This window comes from Leuciscus leuciscus, assembly GCF_965113295.1.
Source record: "Leuciscus leuciscus genome assembly, chromosome: 10".
Taxonomy (NCBI): domain Eukaryota; kingdom Metazoa; phylum Chordata; class Actinopteri; order Cypriniformes; family Leuciscidae; genus Leuciscus; species Leuciscus leuciscus.
The window spans coordinates 12,300,210-12,326,562 of record NC_138734.1 but is presented as its reverse complement, the minus strand read 5'-3'; the positions used below and the strand labels follow the sequence as shown (position 1 = coordinate 12,326,562).

At 36.3% G+C, this 26,353-nt stretch overlaps 2 protein-coding genes across 2 annotated transcripts; both read left to right on the top strand.

The window, feature by feature from the left end:
- Positions 1–997: 997 nt before the first annotated feature.
- Positions 998–14,470, top strand: gnb5b (guanine nucleotide binding protein (G protein), beta 5b). The gene is made up of 11 exons (XM_082181641.1): positions 998–1,206; positions 2,671–2,807; positions 2,986–3,027; positions 4,587–4,663; positions 4,914–5,046; positions 7,705–7,848; positions 8,210–8,301; positions 11,083–11,131; positions 11,535–11,631; positions 13,333–13,499; positions 13,840–14,470. The coding sequence occupies exons 1-11, from the start codon at positions 1,095–1,097 to the stop codon at positions 13,849–13,851; spliced, it is 1,062 nt and encodes a 353-aa protein (XP_082037767.1). The 5' UTR covers positions 998–1,094; the 3' UTR covers positions 13,852–14,470.
- Positions 14,471–15,455: 985 nt separating this feature from the next.
- On the top strand, positions 15,456–21,158 carry bcl2l10 (BCL2 like 10). The gene is made up of 3 exons (XM_082181525.1): positions 15,456–15,571; positions 16,828–17,238; positions 20,252–21,158. Exons 2-3 carry the CDS (start codon positions 16,831–16,833, stop codon positions 20,372–20,374), a joined length of 531 nt encoding a protein of 176 aa, XP_082037651.1. The 5' UTR covers positions 15,456–15,571; positions 16,828–16,830; the 3' UTR covers positions 20,375–21,158.
- The last annotated feature ends 5,195 nt before the right edge of the window (positions 21,159–26,353 follow it).

Here is a 26,353-nt window from a genome sequence, read left to right as displayed (position 1 = left end):
TTTAAAATCATTGATTGTGTTAATAAAGTAAAACTGTATCAAGATGCATTACTTCTGGAGAAATGTCATTTTCTTTTAGATGTCACACGTTTATTGAATGTTTATGCTCTTATTAATCTTTACTTTTTATCGGAACATTAACGTTTGTGAGATTTATCAATCTGGACAGTTTTTTTGTCAGTTGATAATACTGATCTGCGGATTTATTTTATATTTATTTTTATGGAGTTTATTTATTTATTTTTATGAGGGATTTGTGAAGAGTAGTTAGTAAAATGTTTAAACCCTAGTAGTTTGGGTCAAATATGGACGAACCCAGCCATTGGGTTAAAATTTACATTAAATTTTTAACCCAAAGTTTGGCTTTGTCCATTAAAACAACCCAGCATTTTTAGAGAATTTTATGGCAACATTGTTTTGGTAACATACAGTTGAAGGTAAAAATGTATTTATTGCTTCAGCATATTTGTTTGATCTAAGATGAATTTTTAACTGTTTAACTGTTACATTGTTATTTTCGCTGTGATACTTTTGTCCTGTAGATTTAATGGCTCAGAGTATTTGTTTCACAGAGGTGAAGGATACTCCAAAACACATTCTCATGTCATCACTTAAACATAACACGTGTGTAAAGTGCTTTATCTAGAGCTCTCTGAAAACACACAGGCTCTGAGAGAACAGCACTGTTATTTAGACCACCAATACCAACATGTATTTGTGTTGTATTACAAAAGTCACAAAAAACCAAATCAAATAGGCTACAAATACCAGCACGAACGCACAGTCAGAAGTTACATAAAAATGACAACTGACGATTTCAATTTGAAATTACTTTGATGGAAGACTATACGTGATTTAGAAACATACATTTTCAAGACTGAGCAAAACGATATAAATCAGATATAAATGTGATTTTGGGCTTCAGTCAGTGAGCACCAGAAATAAATGTGATGCTGATGGTGGTGATGTGTCACGTGACGTTTGCGCTAACGTCAGAGCATCATCAGCTGTGCAGACTGTGCAGTATCAGTCTCGGCTCATGATAAAGAACATATTTTCTGACCCATCCGTCATCCATCTGTGTTTTATTAAAGATGGCCTGTCAGGGACTTACGAAGGGCGAAACCATCCATTCACTGAAAGCGGAGTCTGAGTCTTTGAAAGCCAAACTAGAAGAGGAGAGAGCCAAACTACACGACGTCGAGCGTGAGTAAAACACTCAGTGGTTGTGTGTCAAAACCTAGCGAGCTGCCTAGCTAGACTGCATTCATGGACATCCCAGGTAATGCGCGAGATGCCAAAACATGCCGTATCCGTAGGCAGCTCGATTTGAAATATACCAATATCTGCCAAACACGACCTAAATGTAAGAGATTAATACATTTCTTTGATGTCTTCTATAGCGATCAAAATATGTTCACGTAACATGCACGAAACCAGGTGGACGCTTTTAATATTATATGGCCCAGGATAAGTCAAGATTTTGATTTAAGTTTAACCTTTAGATTTTAACTACATTTAGGCCTGTATACAAATAGACTATATTAAACATTTAAAATAATTTAGTATTGTTTGAAAAATCTTGAAACTGCTGTCCAGTAATTTATAGAAGTTTGTGACAAAATGTACAGCCAAGTCATGAAGTTCTTAATTCTTGGAAGGTTAAGAACTTGAAACCAGTAAATGAAAATGATACAGATCCAAAGCACATGGGGTAGTTACTAATACATATTTTATGAAATAAACTAATATGCCATATTAAAGGGACCATGGACTGCATTCTGCATTTTTTTTTTTATTATTTTATAATGTTTCCTGCGGTGCACTTATGATTTTTACACCTAATATTGTCTAATTTGGAATAAAGTAAATTTTCTATCCTGATATTAGCCCTCTGATTTAATGCTTTGTTGGAACTGGATGACTGCTGTGATCCTCTACATTTTGAACTGGAACTCTCTCTGTCCCCCCTTGAAATTCACTTCCTGGATTCAGTCCCCCCTGAGACCCCCCTTGAGCATTGTTAGCATCATGCTTTGCCAGTTGAACCACAGGAACACTCAATATTAAATGATCCCCATGTTTGCCCAAGCATTTTTTTAAAGCACAAAGGATTATGGGCATTTCACTATTGTAGGATCCAACATCGCAATGAAGTTTGGTTATATGTATTTGTGATTTGTGTTATTATAAAATGTGTCAGTAAAAATATCACATTGTAACAAATTTTACAGTAAATTTTACAGTAGCATGGCCTGTATTTGTAAAATTACAGTATGATGTTATGTTCTAGGGGCTATTTTATGCAGTTTCTTTTACAACAGTTAAAAAGCAGGAACTAAGATGCAGATATACATCACCGACTACCAGCAAGTAGTAAAAATGTAATTGAATCATGCTGCAATGTATGCTGTAATAGTAAAATATTACAGTTGCAATGGAGGATTATATTGTTTACTTATAATAATTACTGTTGTAAATGTAATTGTATTGTTAAATACATTTAAAAAATGGCAATTTGGTACAGTCATATATCTGTCCTAATATAATAGAGCTCATCATCAATCATGTTACATCTTCCTGATGCTGAGATGTGTTTTCAGTTCTGGTTCAGTTTCAAGTTCTTCAGGTGGTCGTGTGGTTCATGCAGATTTGTCTTTCTGACTGCAGTGCATCAGGTGGCGGAGAAGATGGAAGCTCTGGGTCAGTTTGTCATGAAAACCCGGAGAACTTTAAAAGGACATGGAAATAAAGTGCTGTGCATGGACTGGTGCCGGGACAAGAGAAGAATCGTCAGCTCCTCTCAGGTAACAGGACGTATCATCACTGTTTCTAACCACTGCTGTAAAAGATAGATTTTTTTTTTTTTAGTAAATGTCATCTGTTGTCCTAAAGAGTTAGAAGCTGAAATAGATCAGTTATACACAATCTTTATTGTATTAATAATGTGTAAGTCTTTACTGAAATGTTGAATCTCTCCTATAGGATGGAAAAGTCATTGTGTGGGATGCATATACAACCAATAAGGTAAATCTTTCTATCTGTGTCAAATGGTTTTCTAGACAGATTTTTTTCAGTGCTACAGCGATTTCAAATAATAATCCTCATGTTTTACAGTTGTAATGCACTTAAATGGAAACCCAGAGTATTAGTGACAAACTAATCCGACAGCAACATAAACACACACATTAACACATCAGCCATGCAGAATGTGTTCTTCTGTGTACAATTTAAATAATCAAACGTGTGTGTGTGTTTTGATAACCTGCATTTTCATAGCATGTTTGTGTGTATGAGTGTGGTGAATGCGATGCCGGTCCTACATTTCTGGGGGCCCTCAGCAAAACTTTGTAAAGGGGCACCCGTTCAAATGATGTATGTCTACTATGTTATATTTCAGCATAGAAACACATTCTTAGACGGGTACTGAACATAATCTAGCTAACACTTATAATTAATTTACAATTTAAATGTTGCTGGTATATGTAATAATCAAAGTATTTATTATAATATACTTTAAATAACATAAAAAATAAATGTCAGAAAAATATTTGTTATGCTGTTGTTCATAAATAGGACGTTGTCATGTCACCGTCAGTGTCCCAATGTGTCAGGGTCCTTCCTGTCCTTACCAGTGCCCGAATTTGTGTGATATACTGACTCACAACCTAGGGAGCTGATTGAGACGCACACATATAGGAGTTAAGATGATTTGCTGAAGATCAAACTGAGCATCAGAATGGGGAAGAAATGGGATTTAAGTGAGTTTGAACATGGCATGGTTGTTGGTGCCAGACGGGCTGGTCTGAGTATTTCAGAAACTGCAGTTCTACTAGGATTTTACAGCACAACCATCTATAGTGTTTACAGAGAACTGTCAGACAAAGACAACATATTCAGAAAATGACAGTTATGTGGGTGAAAATGCTTTGTTGATGCCAGAGGTCAAAGGAGAACGGCCAGACTGGTTGGAGCTGATAGAAAGGCAACGGCAACTCAAATCACCACTCATTACAACCGAAGTCTGCAGAAGAGCATCTCTGAACGCACAACACTTCCAACCGAGTGCCACTCCTGTCAGCTGAAAACAAGAAACATGCTACATTTTGCATAGGCTCAACAAAATTAGACAAAATGAGATTGGAAAAACGTTGACTGGTCTGATGAGTCTCGATTTCTGCTGCGACATTCAGATGGTAGGGTCAGAATTTGACAATAACAACATGAAAGCATGGATCCATCCTGCCTTTTATCAACGGTTCAGGCTGCTGCTGGTGGTGTAATGATGTTGGGGATATTTTCTTGGCACACTTTGGGCCCCTAGTACCAATTGAGTTTTGTTTAAACGCCACAGCCGACCTGAATATTGTTGCTGACCATGTCCAACCCTTTATGACCACAGTGGACATCTGATGGCTAGCAGGGTAACACGCCATGTCACAAAGCTCAGATCATCTCAAACTGGTTTATTTAACATGACAATGAGTTCACTATATTCAAGTGGCAGATTAATGCATCCTCAATTTTTTGTCTTGGTCAGATTTGTAATTTTTTTTTTTTTTTGTGATGTGTTGTGTACTGTGCAGGAGCATGCGGTCACTATGCCCTGCACTTGGGTCATGGCCTGTGCTTATGCCCCCTCTGGCTGTGCTGTGGCTTGTGGGTGAGTCATGAGAGTTTCATCAGTGTAATAATTATTGGTCAACTCTGATCTTAACTGAGAATTTATTGTATTATTGTATATTGTATTATATGAGAGTCCTAAACAGAGCCCTCTCTTCAGGTAATAATTAAAAGCATCTAAAGTGCAGCTCTGAGATTGTAATGAAATGTATATATCTAGTCAAAATATAACTTATTATTTGTTGTGCATTTGTGCAAAGTGGTCAAATCTCTCTTTGTCTTCCATTCAGTGGTTTGGATAATAAATGCTCCGTCTATCCACTCTCTTTGGATAAAAACGAGAACTTGTCATCTAAGAAGAAATCTGTGGCCATGCACACCAATTATGTGTCTTCCTGCAGCTTCACCAACTCTGATATGCAGGTGTGTGTGTGCGTGTGCGTGTGTGTGCGTCTGTGTGCAGGTTTGGTTATGCTTGAGAAGGCTTAGATTAAGGCCCTGTTTACACGATGGGAAAACGCAGATATTTCCCTGCGTTTTGGCCTGTCATTTACACGAAAACGCCGTTTTTATCCCAGAAAACGATTATTTCTAAAAACTCCGGCCAAAGTGGAGATTTCTGAAAACGCCGGTTATGTGTTGCCGTGTCAACTGGGAGAAACGGGGTTTTAGGTTCTCAAACGTCACATTATGCGCCAGAAAATGCTTACGTCATGTGAGCGCCCTATGTTTAGAGTTTGTTCCATACTGTCTATGAGTTTGTTTGGCTACTATTTGATCATGGATGCTGTTAAAGTGGTACTCATTTTTACTTTTGTGAAAACGCTTTTGGCCTGTTTGCATTTGCTTCGCTGTCTGTCCACACGAACGAACCTCGCGCCATGTCTATTGTTTTGAAAGGAACAGGAAGTCGCTCGTGCTATTCGTCGTTGTCGATTTTGAGGATTCTGATTGGCTTGCATGGCTTTATCCTTCTCCTTACACTGCCGCCCCTTTGTATTTATGCGGGTTGATGTAAACGACAACTTTTTTTGAAAACGATATTGTGTGCACGATGTTATTTTTGAAAACGGAGGGGGAGAAATATTCGTTTCTCTAAATACCCGGCTATGTGTAAATGTGGCCTTAGAAAAACCCTCGCAAATATAGGAAAACATGTCGAACACCAACCTGTGAGGAAATTTGAAGTGTACCTCACTATTTTTAAAACTAGTTTAACAAATATCCTGATTACTATTGCAACTATACAGGGTGTGTGAACGTTAACCAAAATACAATATACAACATTTTCAACTTATTTTATTTCAGCTACTTGTTTATTTTTAAGATTCTTTTCTCCAGAAAATATCAGTATATCATGTATACTAGACAGCTCAATTATGGTATTTGGACCCAAACCTGGTCAGAACTTACCATCATCTATGTAGGAAATATACAACATAAATAATTTCTATTTATAGTGAGTGCTGTGTTCATTCCTAATGCATTAATTTTAGTGCTAAACAGACTGTTTCTGCATTGGCGTCACACACTGTGTGATGTTGCATTGACATTATTTTATCTGCTGGGATCAGTACAGCTGTGTGGAGATGGTCAAATTGTATTAATTCATAGTTTATTAATTCAGTGTGTCTGTGGCAGGGATGAATCTGTAATGATTCGGCTGATATTTATAGAACACACACACATTACTCGTGAGCAAATATCACAGCAGTCCCCCTGAAGTTCCCCTGATGGGATTTATGCTTTTAAAAATAACCTTGTTATACAAAAGCTTTTTTTATTGAACGCAAATTTGTGTGCCTTTTCAGAATGAATCCTGTGTATTGGTCTGTTCTGTGAGTGTAACAGTCAGTAATAATTAATTTTTTATTTTAAATAATCTCTACAGTTTCCTGACTGGGTTTGTGTGTATCATTAGTGTGTTTTGAGAAAAGGGTGGGGGTTTTCTCTCTCTGCTCCATCACATCACAGATTGTTCCTCTTTCTTTATTGTCAGTAACAATAAAGATTGAAAAAGATGAAGTGAAAGATTTTGTTACGTCAAGGCAGGGGATTCAACACATCTATTAATAGAGCATGGAAAGTGAAAATTCTGTGGTACAAATTTAATGTTTGATCTGTACGTCAGCATCGGGGAATAACATTATAATCTCGTTCACGGCAGAGAGGGCTGCTTACATGTACAAACAACCGTGACGACTTAATGTAGTGTAAACTCGGCTTTTGTGTCTTTATCAGCTTTATCATTTATAGCTACTGGCCCTGATAATTCACAAGTACATACCGCTTGCTCCATTTCTGTAAATAACAGACTGTTAGCCGACTAACAGCAGATAGAGATTATGAATCGGCAATCTATTGATATTCCTGCTGTTCCCGGATCACGTGAAATGTTGAATTTTCTATCGAATTTGAACCACTGAATTTGTGGAAGCGAATTTGTAAAGCGAAATAAAATGGCCCGAAAATTACCTGTCGAATATTATAGGTTGTATTTTTAAACAGAATTAACATTTTGGAAGTGAAATCTGAAAGGTGAATATGGATTATTGAATTTTTAATAATGAATATGTGTGTGAAATGTTTTGAATTGAAGTATTCACAGCTTAAATGTCCAACCATGTTGAATTTCAGCCCATAAAAATGCAAGCCCTAAAAATACAATGCATTAAAATGCAAGCACGTTTAATGCAATGCATATTTTTTTCAATTAGTGCAATTCATTTTTGTTTCAAAAACATTTGGCATTAGTTTACTTTCATAGTATTGCTGCATGTGTTTGTGATAATGAGCTAATGATCAATATCTCCACTAGAGGGTGATACAGGTGTTATATTTCTCTATATTTTATCAGTCTTCAAGGTCAATGTAAAATGTCTGGACTAATTTAAAGTGATTTGTACTTGGTTATTCTCTTAAAAACAAACAAACATTTCTTTATTGTGGAAAAGGGTTTTTTAAATGTAAAAAATAATTCATTTCATAGTTTTTTTGGGGAGCCCCCCCCCCAAAAAAGGGTTCATTTATGGCATTGCTGCAAAAACCCCCTTTTGAAACCTTTATGTGTGTGTGTTTCAGATTCTGACATCAAGTGGTGATGGGACATGTGCATTATGGGATGTTGAGAGTGGGCAGCTGCTGCAGAGTTTCCATGGTCACTCGGCTGATGTTCTCACATTGGACCTCGCCCCCTCTGAGACGGGAAACACCTTTGTATCAGGGGTCAGATCCTCAAAACATCATTTCCACATATACTCACCAATTTGACACGCACACATCCCAACCTCACTCTCGTGTTCACTGTAACACATGTGAGATTACTATCATTACAGCTGAATCAGCGAAATACTCATTTCATTTTATAAAGGTGAAAGAAAGCACTGGATTAAAACATAATTTCCTAAAGTCATTACTCATGTTGATTGATTTGACCTGTTAGGATGTTGTTCAGTCACAATGTCAGTTTGGGTTATGTGCAGCTATTTTTAGGACATCATTCTCCTGAGATTTACCCTGTTGTAAGCGAGTATTGTTCCGCAGGTCTCTAAAGTGCTGTGTGTGTGTGTGTGTGTGTGTGTTTCAGGGCTGTGATAAGAAGGCGAATGTGTGGGACATGCGCTCGGGACAGAATGTTCAGTCCTTTGAGACCCATGAGTCTGACATCAACAGTGTGAAGTGAGTGAGCCACAGCCTGGCATTTGCTGATAATGAAGTTACGTTCACAATACAGTTGAATGTTGCCAAAATTCAATTCTTTTCCCTCACTGCATGACATTGTGAACATCAAAAATTTAAACATTTTCACAATCTGACTTCAGTGTATACAGTCAGGTTGGAGTCCACATGATTTTTGTCAATCTAATGACATTTATTATAATTGCTCACTTAGCATGAAGCTCAAGGACAACAAAGGCAGCCATTGGTGTGATGTTGAGTTGTAATATGTACACTACCGGACCGGTCAAAGGTTTTACATTTATGCATTTGGCAGACGCTTTTATCCAAAGCGACTTACATTGCATTTCAAGGTACACATTTACATTCTTATCAGTTCCTGCTTTCCCTGGGAATCGAGCCTATGACCTTGGCGTTGCAAGCACCAACGCTCTACTGTTTGAGCTACAGGAAAGCTATAACGTTTTTTAAGAAGTCTCTTATGCTCAGCAAGGTTGCAAAAGCTGAATTTTCATCATCACTACTCCGGTCTTAGTGTCACATGATCCTTCAGAAATCATTCTAAAATGCTGACTTGTTGCTCGGAAAACATTTCTTATTATTATCAATGTTGAAAACAGTTGTGCTGCTTAATATTTTTTGCAGAAAATGTGATACACACTACCATTCAAAGGCTTGCTTGTTTTATTTGTTTCCAAAAAAAAAAAAAAACTTTTATTCAACAAAAAAATAAAACATTAAGTTGACCAAAATGTACAGTAAAGACATTTTATAATGTTACAAAAGATTTCCATTTCAAATAAATGCTGAACTTTATATTCATCAAAGAAAATGTAAAAATAAAAATGTATCAAGGTTTCCAAAAAAATATATTAATGTGCAAAAACTGTTTTCAAAATTGATAATAAGAGCCATCAATAATTGAGCTCCAATAATAATTTATAATAACTGAGCACCAAATCAGCATATTAGAATGATTTCTGAAGGATCATGTGACACTGAAGACTGGAGCAATGATGCTGAAAATTCAGCTTTACCATCACAGAAACAAATTACATTTTTAAATATAATGTACATACATTTGATAAATAATGTAATATAATTATATTTATTTAAATCACTACAAGTAAAACAAAGTCATTTTTCTACAAATGTGAGTGAAAAGACTGTTGGAAAACTGCAAGTAAGCAGCAAACACACAACGCAATTGAAATATAGATTCTGTTTTGTTGACATCCAAACAACACATCCATATGAGTGTTGTTCATTTTATTTTAAAACCGTTGGTCCTCCTTCTGCTGCGATAACAGCTTCCACTCATCTGGGAAGGATTTCCACTAGATGTTGCATCATGCCTGTAAGGGATTTGCTCCTACTCAAGAGTATTAGTGAGGTCAGGCGCTGATGTTGGAGGATGAGTTTTGGCTCAGTTGTCATTTCAGTTCATACCATCGGTGTTCAGGTCTGGGTTATGTGCAGGCCAGTTCTTCCACATCAGATTCAGTAAAGCATTTCTGGTAACATCTTACAATAGTTTTATTTGTCAATTACAGTGAATATAAAAAGTCTACACACCCCAGTTAAAACAGCTGGTTTTTGTAATGTAAAAAACAAAAAACAAAGATAAATCATATTAGAACTTTTGAATGACAAAAAAAACCCCAACCAATTCAATGCCACTGAAAAGCAAAGTGACACATTTCACCTCCCATGCTGGAAACAGGTTCAAATCCCACTCGGAGCAGTGCTTTTGTAATTGGGTATATGGCTGTTACTGCTCTGAGACAAGGTTGAGATCCAAATGCAGCTTTTAATAATGGGGCGATCCAGACACGTAATCCAATGCACAGGCAACAGGTCCAAACACAAGGTAGGCAAACAAACAAAACACACGAGGTTGGGAACAAGGCAAACGGGTAATCCAAAGGCAGGCAGAGAGTCCAAAAACCGAAATACATGGAACCAGAGAAATGCTCAGAAATGAAGCACAACAACATACAAGACTTCACAGGGAATGAATACGTATACATGGTTTAAATAGGCTGAGACTGACAAGATAATGAGACACAGGTGGATGCAATCAGGGATGATGAGTCCGGGCAGTGAGTTATGGGAAATGTAGTTTGTGAGGGAATGACAATAGTCTGATGTGGAGTGCCCTCAGGTGGCTCTCAAGGGCACTCCAGCTGGTGACCGTTACAGTGGCTGTGTTCAGAAAGAAAGAAATATATAAATAAATACTTAGTGAATGTTATTTTCAACATTTACATTATTAAAATCAAAAGTTGTATCTGTTATTATTTAATGGACTTGAGCTAACATGAAGTAAAAATGACCAGTTGATTTTTTTTTTTTTTACTAACGTTACTAATAAATAAATGGGACCTTTTTGTAAATTCTTACCGAATTTTTAAATCGAGCTCCCTTATTGAGGACATGTCAGCTGACCAATGTCATACTGGAACACAATATGTTCCAATTGTAATTAAAATGCTTGTATTGGGAGAGGATATGACTATATGCCTGATATTATGTACCTTTTAAAAATGTTCGAAGCTGAAATAGTCAAACCTGTTTATTGGAAAGGAATGTCCACATAATTTTGGCCATGTATGGACAGTATATACTTTGATGATAAAATGGTAAAATGTTATGTGACCACACAAACAAATCATATCTTAACAGAGAGTTGGAATTTGAATTTGCTCTGTGAACGTAACCATAGTAATGTCTATATGTTTGAAGTGTCTATGGAAATTTTAACCTTATATCTGAATGCAGGTATTACCCCAGCGGAGATGCTTTTGCATCTGGATCTGATGATGCTACGGTAAGTTTTTCCACATTACAACACACCAGTTACCCCATATTATTTCAAAACAGTCAAAGGATTGCCAATAGAGTCACAATCAATAATGCAAAACCTGTTGCCCTGATTAATACTCCCCTTCAAAAACACTTACACCCTCTTGAGTTAATGATGTTTTAATAATGTTGAGTTGATGAAATTAGGTTTAGTTAGCTCAGTTGGCTGATTATGTGTGAGAGTATATTAGAATTTAAGTGTATGTGTGTATTTAGTTTATCTAATGTTGTTAATGTTTATTCCTGGTCAAGGTCCATGCAATGTGTCTTTGTCTTCAAATCACCCATTGATCAATGAAATGCGATGTGTCAAACTCTGTGAGGCCATACTGAACTCCATCTCACCGTGACCTTTCTTGTTATTTCAGTGTCGTCTGTTTGACCTGCGAGCTGACCGTGAGGTGGCCATTTATTCCAAAGAAAGTATCATTTTTGGAGCCTCTAGTGTGGACTTTTCCCTCAGTGGTAAGAAAGTAGACTTTGAGCCTTCAAGCAGAGTGGTGAAAATATATATCAATAAATGTAATCATTTGTCAAATATTAGCATGTCTTTCCAATGTTCTTTTTTCTCTCCATTGAACATAAAAGGAGACATTCAGTAGAATGTCCCATATGTTCTTTTCCATACAATGAAAGTAAATGTGTACTTCACCATAAAAAAATAAACCACAGAAGTATCATAAATGTGCTCTTTGATATATTCCATGCCCTTTAAAGCCATATCTTTGCTTTGTGTGGTGACAGACCAAAACTAGATAATTATTCAATGAAAATCTTTACATCTCAATCTTTACAATTCTCAAATCTCATTTGTGGATGTGTACTTTTAAATATGATGCGTTAAAGGGATGGTTCACACAAAAATGAAAGTTTTGTCATCATTTACGCACCATTCAATCCAAACCTGTATGCCTTTCTTTGAATACAGATGAGATGAAAGATGAAAAATAATGCTTTTATCCCCCATACAAGTCAGTGGGATACCATATTGTTTTGGACCCCATTGACTCCCATTGTATACAGTAGGCAAAAACAGTTCCTCAAAATATTTGTGTTCCACAGAAGAAAATCAGAAAGGAAGTAAACTATCCGTTTAAAATGTCACGCCAGGTTTGATGTCAGACATTGTTGGTTTTTGAGTGTTTCGCCATTGATGCCAAACATGATGTGACATGTTTTGTGCAACATAATTGAATTTCTGAGAATAAGATTTGAAAGCTATAATATGTCACCATAATACTTATATAGGGCCTATACTTAACTGATACATTTATGGTATTGTTGTGCTTTTTTAAAGCTAGAAATGGCATTTATTTTCAGAGAGCCACAATTCTCCTTTTATGATTCATGAAAGAAAGTCATGCTGGTTTGAAACAGCATGAGGGTGAGTAAATGATGACAGAAGTTTCGTTTCTTATTTTGGTGCACAGGCCACATGGTTAATACTGACAGATATCTGTTGTAATTAAACACAGGGTTAAAGGAATCAAATGACAGAACAGGCAAATGTCACAGCTGTGACGCCCACACTTACCATGATAGCTTGTTCATCACTAGTGAATACAGACCTGTGTATTACATTGCTAAAGATTAGTATTATTGATAATGTTCTATAGGCCTATACTGGATAAGTTTACTAGATAGTGTTTAGTGCTGCTGACACAGCTTAATGTTCATAAATGAAGATTTTAATATGACAATTGTGTCATCATGTTGTTCCAAACCTGTATTTCTTTCTTCTGTGGAACCCAAAAGGAGAAGTTTAGCCAAATCTCCTTTTTTCCATCCAGTGAAAGGGGATGGACAGTGACAACCAAAATTAGACGCATTTCACTCTGATTTACTGACAAAATTCCCCTGTGTTGTAGCTTTCGAATAACAAACAAGAGTGATTAAAAGAAGATTAAAACTATCTGTGATCTCAGATAAGTTAAGCATCCATTTATACTGAACAACATTATACTAAATACACAATTAAATACATGAAAGACAGCTGAAATTGAATTCTTTTCATAATTTATTCATTTTGTTTCCTGTTTATTACTGTGAAGCTGCTATGAATCAATCTGTAATGTATAAATCACTATATAAACAAAGGTGACTAGACTTGACTTCATAATACTATACCAAACAATAATCTTATCCATATTTCACTCTTTTCCACAGGGCGATTGCTGTTTGCAGGACACAATGACTATACCATCAATGTCTGGGATGTCCTGAAAGGTACCAGAGTGGCAATTCTCTTTGGCCATGAAAACCGGGTCAGCACTGTCAGAGTGTCCCCAGATGGCACCGCGTTCTGCTCAGGATCATGGGATAACACTTTGCGGGTAAGTGTCCGCTTCAGGTAATTTAGGGAAAGTTACTTTTTTGGTTTTGCCCTTTACTGGCATCAGATTTAGATTTAGATTATAGTAAAGGGACTGGCAGTGGTTATAGGTGTTTCACATCATTCTGTGGGGTCTGTCCCTTGAGAGGAACAGGGGAATTACACAACAAAGGTTATAGGTTTCTTGTGGTCTGTACTCTTTCTATCCTTAAGAAGTAAAGATAAGAAACTTTGTTCCTCTTTTGTGAATTCGCATATGTTGTGAGGATCATCTTGGTTTGTATTTTGAATAAATAAAGAACTCTTTTGTCTCCTAATTTCATCTCATTTCTTTGTTGCAGATCTGGGCTTGAGGAGTTGTCCTGTACCAGTATGAGAAGATATATTTGTACTTCTGCTTCTTAATATCACAGCACACAGCGGGACTGTAGGGATTCTTATCTAGATGTCCTGACTTTTCTATTATCTTAGCGCAATTAAATGTCTCTCTTTCTTGGCTTCTCACCAAAATATATACAATAATAATATATAAAATACACAATTTGAAAAGGATTGCTGTTCAAGTATTAGTTTGTAAAATATTTTTTTTATATTAAAAACCTAAGTGTTTTAATATAATTATCCATACTTTTGTAGGTATATATTTTATGGTAATGATTTGAACAGAGTTGACTTCATTGCTTGTGCATCTGGCTTATCAAACAGGTATATATCTAGAAATTTGAAATTTATTTATAATATATATATATATTATCATGAATGAGTTTTGCTTGCACTAGAATGTCAAAAATGTAGACAAGTGTTTAATGTAGCCTAAGTGTTTTTCATCTCAAGTGTAATGTAGTTGATCAAATCAGCAATTGATCACAATTAGCTGATTTCTTTGTCTGTCCACAGTATTGTACATTAATATACACTCTGTTTACTGTTGATTGTCTCTTTATTTAGGAGAATTAAAGGTAATTTCCTGTCTTTGTGTTTATACTGTGTGGTAGAGGTGGTTAAAATGTCAAAATGTATGAACAACCGTTTAAAAAAAAAAAAAAAAAATTACATGCATACATCAAAAAATATATCAAAACAACTAGAAAATCTTCAACAGACCTACATATTCTATATTCATTTTAAATACATAAATAAATACATGTATACATCAAAAAATACATCAAAACAACTAGAAAATCTAGTAAAAAATGTAAATCTGATTATTACATTTATTTATAAATCTAATTATTATTATTATTATTTGAGTATTAAGATCCATTTTTGTATTATTATCATTCAATGCCACAAAAACGAGAGGTGTTAAACAGTCACATTAATATTAATGCTGCCAGAAAAAGAAGATAAATAATTTACATAATTGTCAGTGCTTATACAACATTACATGTTTTCAGTGCTTTTTGGTTTTTAGCTGGTTCCTAGAAGTTTATATATAATTTTAAATCATTTATAAAATGTAAGAAATTTGGTTTTCAAGAAGCCCACTTTTTATATATATTATATTTAAAATAAATAGTTGCATAATGTATTGATTTTTACATTCCAAAAAGTTATTTTGAAAAAAACAACAAAACAAAACAACAACAACAACAACAAATGCTATCAAACTATCTATCACACCTCCCAGTTTTCTATTAACACAAATTTCTAACTCCTTATAAAATAATCTTGAGCAAATACAATGATAAAGTAAATGCAGAATTGTTTATTTTTCCAGTCCTCAAAACTATATAATAATTCACAAAAAGACAAAACCTTTGTATCAATCAAAGATTTTGAAGACAGTGCACAAATGAACAGTCTTAATAGTTTACTACTAGATTGAATAGTAGAAAAGTAATTTTTTTATTATTTAAGGAATACTGATAAAAAGGGGCTTTTTGTTAGAAAAATTACAGTTAAGGATTACACACAATGCTAACGCGTCATGACGCAGGAGGCGTGGTTAGTGAAGGGGCGTGTAGCGTGCTTTACGTTGATAAGGAGTGACGGAAGAGCTACGAGAGATATATTACTGACTGCTGTTTTCGCAACTGTCGGTGGAGAGCGCAGTCTGACATCGCTGGGAGGGTGAGTTGCTTTATTATTTTCACTTTTATGTTTAGAAACTGTTCATTTTATTCTAAAATGGCTGTCAAATCCTATTTTTGTATATGTATATTGAAGAATACGTATATTTGAAACGCGTGCGGTTGGTTCGCGTCTTTGTGTTCTCCTGAGCAATGGCGCAACCGGCTTTGTGTTTCGCAGCATAACGTAGCTTACACTCGCTTTCATTTCTCTATGCTGCTGTGTTTTATCCTATGAAGCTCATTCATATCTGGACCATATGTTAATACTACCAGCAAAATAGACTTAAGCAGGTTGACGCTCGACATTGTTGAATCTGAATGGCATTATTTAATATAAGGCCTGAACCTAGAGAAACAGCCGCTGATTATAACAAGCCGTTATGAATCATTAACCCATTTATGGACTGATCTGCGTTCAGTTCTGTGTTAATGCTGCATAGACAACACAGACGCTTGCTTGAACTAGCCTAAAATACCATACAGTTGAGATATGGATAATAAAAACGGTGGTAACTTGATTTTACTTGTATCTGACTTCACAAGAAAATACAAATTAACACATACTGAGATCTCATTACCCTGAATGATAAATACAATATACAATGTATTAATTATGATTTGACAGCATATTTAGTTGGAAATAGCTGTTACCATGGTCTTTTTTTTTTTCTTTTTTTGGATGATTAACGTTACATCAAACCATGATAGTTAATCAGAACATGGACAAAAAATAAAACTTTTATTTGTCTATAGGTTAGAATGCTAGTGATTATTTTAGATGTTACATTTTCTTAATTTAGCTTTAGCTTTGCAGTTTATTTAAATAATGCAGTGTGACAAATTTATTTCAAAAATACAAATATTCTATTATATATAGTTTCTTAACTCTTTCCTGCCAGAGTTTAAAAAAAAAAGTCATTTTTTGTCGTTTTCACAAAATTTTCATGGCCCCCAGAATATTTTGTTGTATGAATATCTGAACGTGCAATATATGAAAAGAAAGAACAGAGCCTCTGCTTTTAATATGCATTCATGCATATTTTTTTTAATCAATACTTGAATGTGGGTAAGTTTAATAAAAAAGGGCAATATTTTGAGCAAAAAGCTGAGAAAAATGCGAGGAAGCGTGGTCTCATAAATGACAGAAATTTACGTCAATGGCGGGCAAAGAGTTAATAATGATAACAAGAATTAGATAAGTTGATTTTATATATAAACCCTCTAATGTATTTTGACCTTGACTTTTTCATTTAGAAAATGTCCTGTTGGTTGAGGGAACAGACTTTGTTGCTGGCAGAAGATTACATCAGTTTCTGCAGCGGGATCCAACAGACGCCTCCCAGCGAGTCAGCAGAGGCCATGAGATACCTGGCCAAAGAGATGGAACAACAGCACAGAACCAAATTCCGATCCCTCTCCCAGGAGTTCCTGGACACCTGTAGATCAGATCCCAGCAAGTGTCTGCAGAGCGTCATGAGGGAACTGGTTGGAGATGGAAAACTGAACTGGGGAAGGGTGGTCTCCATCTTTACTTTCACTGGAGTGCTGACCAGTGAGCTACTGTCCAGAGGAGAGAACTCTGAGTGCCCCAAGAGACTGGCTGAGACCATAGCTGACTACCTAGGAGGGGAAAAGCAAGATTGGCTGGTGGAAAATGGAGGATGGGTAAGCATTGGCAATGTAGACTGGTACAGATGACATTTAAGGCCCTGATATACTACAAAAGTATTACAAAGTACTTTTTCGTTCTTCGTTTAGGGGTAAAAAGAAGTTTGAAATACTTTTGCTGCAGTATACTGTTAGCGAACATCCCAAAAAACGGCAATGCTGCTGAGAAGTGATGATTAGATGAATATCTAAATATGTGCTGCGGGCTTGTGAATGATGGTTTTATAGCCATTGTGCTTGTGCGGTAGACCCTTGACGTGTAAGTAGTAGGAGCACCTTTTTTAATCGTCAGGTTTCAACTTGAGTGTTAAGTGAGGGGTTTTTCCAGACCAGTTCTGGTTGATGTGAAACTGCGTGGGTGCTCAAAGTACATCGTGTTTGATCCTTCATGTGTGCTCTCAGAAAGCCAGCCTATTTTGGCACAGTGTTTGATGCCTCAATCTCTTTGAGTCTTTCCTACCTGTATACTTCAATGTGCACATTTTGAAGTGTAATTGGAAGGTACATACTGCAGGGATATGCTGGTCTAGTTTTTGGAGTAGAGCAGCGTATACCTTCTTGTGGCTGCCCTATTTTTGTCAATTAGAGAGTGACACAAGCCAAAGAATCCTAGGAATGCTTGTGGGGAAAACGCTTTTAAACAGGCTCTCAAATGTCTCACCAAGGACTTTTTCTGTGTGGGCATCCAGTTTTTCAGTCTCCCAGGCAATGACCTATGAAAGCAATACTTTTTCCAACTCTAAAAACCCTAAGTAACCCCAGGAGACATTGTTTACTTATGCAGACTGATATCTGCTGTAATTACACACGGGATTTTGAGGCACATGTTAGTCAACAGTCAAATGCAAATGTTTTAGCTGTAGCTCCCACTGAATTGTGACCAGGCCTTCATCACTGAACTTTTGTTTTTTAAAAGATGCATTTCTAATGAATGTACTTCCAAAAGACCAAACTGAAGTAATTACAGATCTTTTCTCAATTGAATCGTACATCCGAGTAAATCAGACTATCGAAAAAGAAGTACCTGCTGGACTTCTCCTTTTGTGTTCAGCAAAGGAAAGTCACATGGATTTGGAACGTCATAATGGCGAGTAAATGACAAAGGATGAACTGGCCCTTGAAACCAGTTAGTTTCATGTTGGTCTAATTCAGTGGTTTTCAATTTTGTTCCTCGTGACCCAACGCTTTGTAAATTTTGTATGTGTCCTTTATTTAACGCACCTGATTCTGATCATCAGCTGGTTACGAAAGAGCTCCATGAACTGAACTGAGAGTGTCGGATTAGAGAAATGTGCAGAGTGGTGAGTCCCCGGGACCAGAATTGAAAAGAACTTGTCTAATTTACACTTTTAGAACATCATTAGTGCCATTATTGCTAAGTTTTAAAATCGAAAATCCGGTCACTTCTGGCTTGAGGCAAATAGCAGCTTGTATTTGCATGAATAAAGAGTTTGAGAGGCCTGCTGCAGTCTTTTCTCTCTCCCTGTTTTCTCTTTCTCTTTTATTTGGCAGCTGTTGAAAGCAGAGCCGAGGGCCAGTCAGCCATTTAGTCTATTGTGTTTACCACACGGTTGATCTCTATGCTTCACTCAGAGTTTGTGCAGCATATGATTGTGGGCTAGAGCACCTGGACTCACTCTGACCAGTACAGCAGGTGTCTGTCTGAAGACAGCTGCTCTGCCCGACTCCTCAAGCCTTCTGCTGTTTGTTCGGGTCCTCGGCGGTTACGGCTGCCTGTGCCTTTGCCTGCTGCTTCTGAAATTGGCATATCTACATTTAACCCTTAAAATGTCAGTTAGATCCTGAAACCTGCACACTTCGTCACAGAAAGCCCAAATTTAAAGGGGTCATGGCATTATTTTAATATAGTCTTCAAGGTTGACTTATGTTAATAAAGTTTTAGGCTCAAAAATTCATACATATATTTATTTTCAACCCTCATTTTGACCCTCCGTCTAAAATGATTCGGTTTTAAGGGGCCAGCTTCTTTAAGGGTTGTCCGTAAACGGCCACTGTTATGATTGGCTAACGTCATTTATTGTAGAGGAAAAAGTATCAGTGCCCCCTCACTACTGCAAGTGTTTTGAAAACATCCATATAAAATCGCCATTTACAGACAAATCATTATACAATTGTTTACTTGATGTTTGCTGCTGTCAGGTCCGATACAGTTGGCTGCTTCATCTTTCAACAAAAGTTTCTTTAACTCTCTATTACTGTGCCTCGTTTACTAAACAATCTGCAGTCAAATGCTCCAAACAAACATAATCATCCAATGTGATCTGGGGCGCCTTTAAAAATAACCATCCATTTGTTCCTTCTGAAGGGTGAACAGCGAAAAATTATACTCTTCTATTTGTCCTGTAGTCGGGAGTAGCTCAAGCATATGGAGTACGTCAGAAAAGGCGGCTGTATACTGTATTCACTTTTAGACTGATGGTAGCCGTTAAGCAACTGCATGCTATTGGCCGGGATGTTGAATGAATGCTAGTGTTGTGATTAAGCGATTCGTCGATGATCACAAAACATCCAAACAAGCCATTTTTGAATGGTACAAAACATCTCATGTCAAAAGATTAAGAAAAGTTTGATTTCTAATTATATTAACTCTATTTTTAATTGGATGGAACAGCTTATCAGGAATACTCTAAATTAACTCTGAATTTGGCCCAAACTATATGCTTTCTTGGTTGGCAGCTCATTAGATTTTGAGCCGAGCAAACATGAGTATCAAGCATACGTTATCCATTACTCCACAGCTCAGAGGATTATTTCATTTGAGTTATTGTTAAAGATGTATGTGGCGTTCCTCCTGAGGGCAGGGTTATGTAATCCTCTCATATGTTTAGAGTGAGTAAGTAAGTAGGCTGTGCTATTATGTAATACCTTTGTTCATTGTTGATATTTTAGCTACTATGACTAATAAGGTCTGAAATCCTGCTCTAACTGAATCATATGGGCGTAGGGAACAAAATGTGACTCTTATCTTGATTTGTCCTGTCTTTTGTAGGAGGGGTTCTGCAGGTTTTTCCACAACGCAAAACAGCTGAACCAAGAGTCCTCGATGAAGACGGCACTGTTTGCAGCAGCAGGAGTGGGTTTAGCTGGTCTAACCTTTCTCTTAGTACGCTGATGATTTTAGATTCTCTCGCTCGCTCTTTTTCTCTTTCACACACAACACACCTGCTCTCTGTTTTCTGTCATATGGCTAAGTCAAAACCGTTCTTAACTGATCTTTGCGTTCTCAGCCGAATGTTTTTGCACACTTCGTTCCATGTCCTTGCCTGTAATTACAGCAAACAGTCATTCCTGTTGATTGTACACTCTTCACATGGCCTTCTGGAGAAAAAAGATGGAAGTTCTAATTCTTTGCATATCTAACATGGTGCTTTTTATTTTATAATTGCTTTTGTCACTTGTCCTTGTGTAAATCTTGTTAGTTTAGTTAGTATTTACAGTTTATTTTGTGAAAATGATATGAAACCACAGTTTATTGTTTGTAATGTTTCTCTCCGCCCGAAAACATGACGCTTCACCGATCGCAGTTGTGTCAGAAACCATTGGAACGCAAAAGAGACAAAGTGCAAATATTTTGTAATGACAGAGTTATTCATGAGTCTTTTTTCTTTTCTTTTTTTTTGACCACTTTTTGCCTTTACTAGTGGTTTACATTTGATCATTTACACCTTTCCAATGTCTCTGTTTCATCCTGGAAATTGTTTGTTTTAAAGGTGCTAGCTTCAATTCCAAGGATGTGATATTCTGCCCACTTGTAAGTTTACGTTGTAAATTTATTTATTTACCTCTTAAGAACAAATTATTACTATTTAGGCAATTCCCAACAATTGACAAAACATTATATTTTTGCATTGTTTTATTTATTGACTTCTTTCTTAATAAAATAATTTTACTGTGAAGACTGTATCAGATGTCGAATATTGTGTGTTTCTGATTGCTCCTCTGTGTAAGTGCCCTAAAATTTCAGAGCACAATTCAAATCAAACCAGCAGTTCTTAACTCTGGCCCTGGGGACCCATGGTTCTGCACATTTTGTATGTCGTCTTCATTTAACACCTGATTCAGATTATCAACTTGTTAGAAAAGAGCTACATGAACTGAATTGAGTGTGTCAGACAAAGGAGACATACAAAATCTGCATCCCAATTCAGAGGCTACGTTCTTCGAAGGCCGATTGTGTCACCGCGGCGCAACGAAGGCTGTCCCAACTCGAAGGCTCCTTCAAATGCGGCCTCGAAATGCATCCTTCGTTTCCTGTGAAATGAAGGATACAATAGATCGATCCTTTACATCCTACCCTATCCCAAAATTCATCGTGCATCAGAGACGAATATTTTATGAGAGCAATTGCCCGATTACACGTTTAAATGTACATTTTGGGTTTCAACTTGAATATGTTTACATTTGTATCATTACATACATACATACATACATACGTACTAGTCCAGTCATTTTATGAAAAAGGTTGAACAAATTGCAACAGAAGCAAACTCAACTGATTTTGTATCCTCAATATGTCCTGAGTAAGGAAAAAAACCCCCCCCCCGAAGAATCCCAATAGGGGAAAGTTTCAAAAAAGACCCAAATATACCCTATTCATACGCCTATTCATTCTTTTTGTCACGTGAATAGGGTAAAACAATTTAACCTTTAGATATCACCATGAAAATTACTGAGTTGATTACTTACATCAAGACAAACAAAACATTTATTACAAGTTTTTTAAAATAGTTTGTTAACATGACAAACGGTGCGTAATCTACTTATGTACTAATTTGCATAAATACCACAACAGATCTAAACTTTGGGTATAGCAGGTGAAAATGTGTTGTTGAATCTTGTTGACATATAACAGTAAAATACTTAATGTTAAGGTCTGAATGGAACGTATTACGGCTACCCATGAGCATTACTATATAGAGGCAGGAAGAAGTACTTTTGAAACCAGCCTCTATTCATTTTTAAGAGATGGGGTTTGGGGCTGGGTCTGTGGGACTGTTTCTGGGGGACGAGTCTGAGAGAAGAACAGGAGACAATGGTAAGGAGAATGCAGAAGACAAAAGGTAGGTAAAATAAAAAGTGAACCCCCAGAAACAGTCCGACAGACCCAGCCCCAAACCCAATCTCTGCAATAATAATAAAGGCTGGTTTAAAGTACTTATTCCTGCCTCTATGTATTAATGCTCATGGGTAGCCGTAATGGGTTGCATTCAGACCTTAACATTAAGTATTTTACAGTTATATATCAACAAGATTCAACAACACATTTTCACCTGGCTATACCCAATGTTTAGATCTGTTGTGGTATTTATGCAAATTAGCACATAAGTAATTAGATTATGCATTAGATTATGTTTGTCCATGTTAACAAACTATTTAAAAGATGTAAGTAAGTCTTGATGTAAGTAATCAACTTAGTAATTTTCATGGTGATATCTAAAGGTTAAATTGTTTTACCCTATTCACGTGAGAAAAGAATGAATAGGCGTATGAATAGGCTATATTTGGGTCTTTTTCGAAACTTTCCTCTAATGGGATTCTTCGGGGAATTTTCCTTACTTAGGACATATTGAGGATACAAAATCAGTTGAGTTTGCTTCTGTTGCAATTTGTTCAAGGTTGACCCCCATTTTGGCTTAAAATGACTGGACTATATATATATATATATATATATATATATATATATAATCAGTTTTTTTAATCTTTAGTAAACAAGAATTATATTGTTTTGAAATTCTAAAGAAAACTGCTCGCAAATATGGTTGTGAAAGTATTCATGTTTTTAGTCATTTTTCTTGTGAGATGTATCACATGTAGTTTTTTTATTGTACAAATTTGCAACAGTGCTTTAAAATGAAGGAAAAATGTCACTCACTGAAGCTTCATAAATAGGGCACACATGCAAGCACTGAATACCTCTGATGTAAACTAACCCTGAAACCAGAACAGGTTAGGTGTTTTCGAGTTGATGCAGCGCTGTGCAGACCGATCGGTGACGTGTATGAGGTCAAAGTACCGCAAGAGTTGATTTCCATGAAAAAAAATCAGCCGCCTAAAGAACACAGACATTTTCCAATGGTTTTAACAAAAATACCACAGCAAAAACAACTTGATTAACTAATATAAAACAAACTGAGTTCTCTTTCGTGTCTTGTGTTTGAAAAGGGTTTGAAATCACATTAAAATGCGCACAGAAGATAAGCAGAATCAAAATTAACATTTTATTGGAATTGGAATCGATTTTTGATTCCCAACCCTACATGTAATCAATAAAAAAGTAACTGTAGTCTGATTACGGGTATTTTAAAATATTATATAATTACAAGTAGCCTACTTCATTTTTGGAATCTGATAACGTAATCGAGATGACATGTATTCAGCTACTACCCAGCACTGCTCCCAGGTCAACACTTGTTGACATTGTTTATAGCTTGATACCTGAATGATTACACATCCTCTTCAGTTTGTAATTCATTTGCCTCCCCTTGAGTACTGAGGTTGTTACTGCTTCAGAAACGAAAAAACGTGACTGCCCACTTGCAATACATCGGTCTAGCACTCATGTCTGCCTTTGAATACTTTCGTAAAGAAGAAAAAGACCTCTTAAACACAAACACATTTCTCCCACTGAACAACAACATTCCACTGATTATCATATTTCCAAACATGTTGTGAACCCTTCTGCAGCACACAAGCTGCGAGGGTTAAATTCTGGTAAGCGTTTAGTGTACAGCTGCGATCATACATGAAATGTTCTGAAAGAGAAGCCAATGCTGGTAGCAGATGTCATATAGTCTGAAAGAATGCAGCATCACAGTGGGAAAAGATTTGCTCAGATTGCTTGGGAGTCTTACTGGAGTTCTCAATGAAGTTAGTATCAAGTATCTTAGATGTTTCTCCTAAAATGTATTCACATTATAGAGCTATACAATTCATGTGGATGTCATAGCTCAGATTTTTTTGGTCTTTTGGAAGAACCAAATATTTGAAGAGAAATGTTTGTGTACATTGTGAAAACTCTTGACTTTTGATTCACAGAATTTGATATCTTGGCAAATCTTTTTGAGATTTCTTCTGAAAGAGATTCATGCGAGATTACTTGAGTCCTTTTTCTTCAGAACGTGCATCTGAGAAGTAGAGGACTTTTGCAAATATCTCCATTTGCTCACAACTAGGTTTCGGAGAAACATTTTATATAGGACTTTTCAATGTAGGTCAGGAAAATTTAGAGCTCATCTGTGAGCAAAAATGTTGTGCAGAAATGTATCTGCCAACAGAGCAAAACACATTGTTACCGTCAAGATTACATGTTTTCCTTTCTCTTTCTGCTCTTTTAAACCCAACTATGTTGGTTTCCAGTACATCTGACTCAGCACTACATTCTGGCTATTCCAATTACCAGATGCTGACGTTACAAAAGAGAAATACAGAAACAAATGTTCTCTTTTTTTTCAGTTCTTGAGTGTGATTGATTTGTCCACGTCCTACAGAATTGGAATGGCAGGAAGAGGAATTGACTAAATTGCATCTTCGTTATTTTTCAGCAAACGTTCATATAAATGTTCATTTATTCAGTTTAACTCAATTTTTATGAGCACATTTCTGTAAATACTTCAGATGTTGTGTGTTCATCAATTATGAAATAATCTCAAATGATGCAGCTCCGCAGGAAACAGTAATGTCATCATCCATTCCATAATAGAGCTGCAGTTTAAAGTTAGCAATGGTAAAGACTATCTCAGTTCATTTCTGAATGGCACACAGCCCTGTCTAAAACATGACGTGTCTGTATTTACATTATCTCACTCCTTAGTTTGCATTGATGGGCTGAATTTGTCAGTGTTTTGCATGCGCTCTTCCGATTTAGGCCTTATTCCTCATACACAGATCTGATGTGGGAACTAGAACAAAGATGCATTTTCTTCATTCACAGCTGGTCTAGACTTTATCCTGCTCTTTATCTTTGTTGTATACTGCACTGTTCTTCGGCTGGGCTCCAAGAAACAACAGTTCAAAATTAGACATTTAGTATGTTATTCTGCAATATCAGCATAGTGAAACAAAATTTTTAAAAAGAATATGTTTTGCAGGCAGCACGGACAACAAATAAGAATAAATAAATATTTGAATCATGACAGCTCTGAGAATATATTTAAACAGCATTTATTAATAAGCATGGAATGTATTTAGGCTTAATCTTGGCAGACTAGAACTGCTACGTTGCTGCTCCTGCTGCATAAGTAAAGGATTCTGCCAAAAGATGCACATGAATACGGTGAATAGAATTCAAGCTGCTGCAAGGAAAGTAGAGTGAACCCCCTTGGCAGATCTAGGCAGGTGGTGCTGGGGAAGGTGGAGAGCTAGGGAAATTCCCATTGAGCGCTGCACTAAATTGTTCCGGTTCGAGACAGAAATAAAAAACAAAAAGAACGATCAGCTTTAAGAGAACCAATCAGCTGCTCGGAATAGTTTCATGAGTTTCACAGTATATATATATATATATATATATATATATATATACATATTTTGCACATAGCTTGTCTGCATACTCTTGCAGAAGTCTCCCTCATCAAAGCTGCAAGCATTCATCTTTATTCAGTTGTATCGTTTCGCATCATGCTTCAAATCATAACATCAGTTTTCTCTTTGAAGATGTTCTTTACATACCTGCATCAAAGTTCTCTTTGAGTTGTCCATTGTCTTTTGATAGTATTGTAAGTAACTGTTTCTGCAAGGACATGTCGGTCCTGAGAACATGCTAGTTGCTGTGTGCTGTATAAAACACAAGAGAAAGTGGTATGAACTGCTGTTTGTTACCCAACATTCTGGTTCTATTTTGGTAATCAATCCAACACTCATTTCACCCAGAGAAATGTTATTTTGAAGATTACTTTAGAAAAATAGACATAAATGAGTCATTTTTTTTACAGTGAGTATGGAGCTGTACAATTGATGTAGCACATCAGATCATTTGGATTTGGAGAAATTTGAGGAGAAACATTTGAGTTCATATTGACTTTTGATTGCTGGCTTTGGTGTGTTTGAAAATCTGAGTATCTGTCTCTATGATTCAATAGTTGCAGAGGTTTTCTTG

Excerpts from the sequence above, each read along its gene's own strand:
- bcl2l10 (XM_082181525.1), top strand. The coding sequence starts at position 16,831 with ATGTCCTGTTGGTTGAGGGAACAGACTTTGTTGCTGGCAGAAGATTAC. Across the intron at positions 17,239-20,251 it reads TGGTGGAAAATGGAGGATGG|GAGGGGTTCTGCAGGTTTTT; the intron begins GTAAGCATTGGC and ends TGTCTTTTGTAG.
- gnb5b (XM_082181641.1), top strand. The coding sequence starts at position 1,095 with ATGGCCTGTCAGGGACTTACGAAGGGCGAAACCATCCATTCACTGAAA. Across the intron at positions 3,028-4,586 it reads ATGCATATACAACCAATAAG|GAGCATGCGGTCACTATGCC; the intron begins GTAAATCTTTCT and ends TGTACTGTGCAG. Across the intron at positions 7,849-8,209 it reads GAAACACCTTTGTATCAGGG|GGCTGTGATAAGAAGGCGAA; the intron begins GTCAGATCCTCA and ends TGTGTGTTTCAG.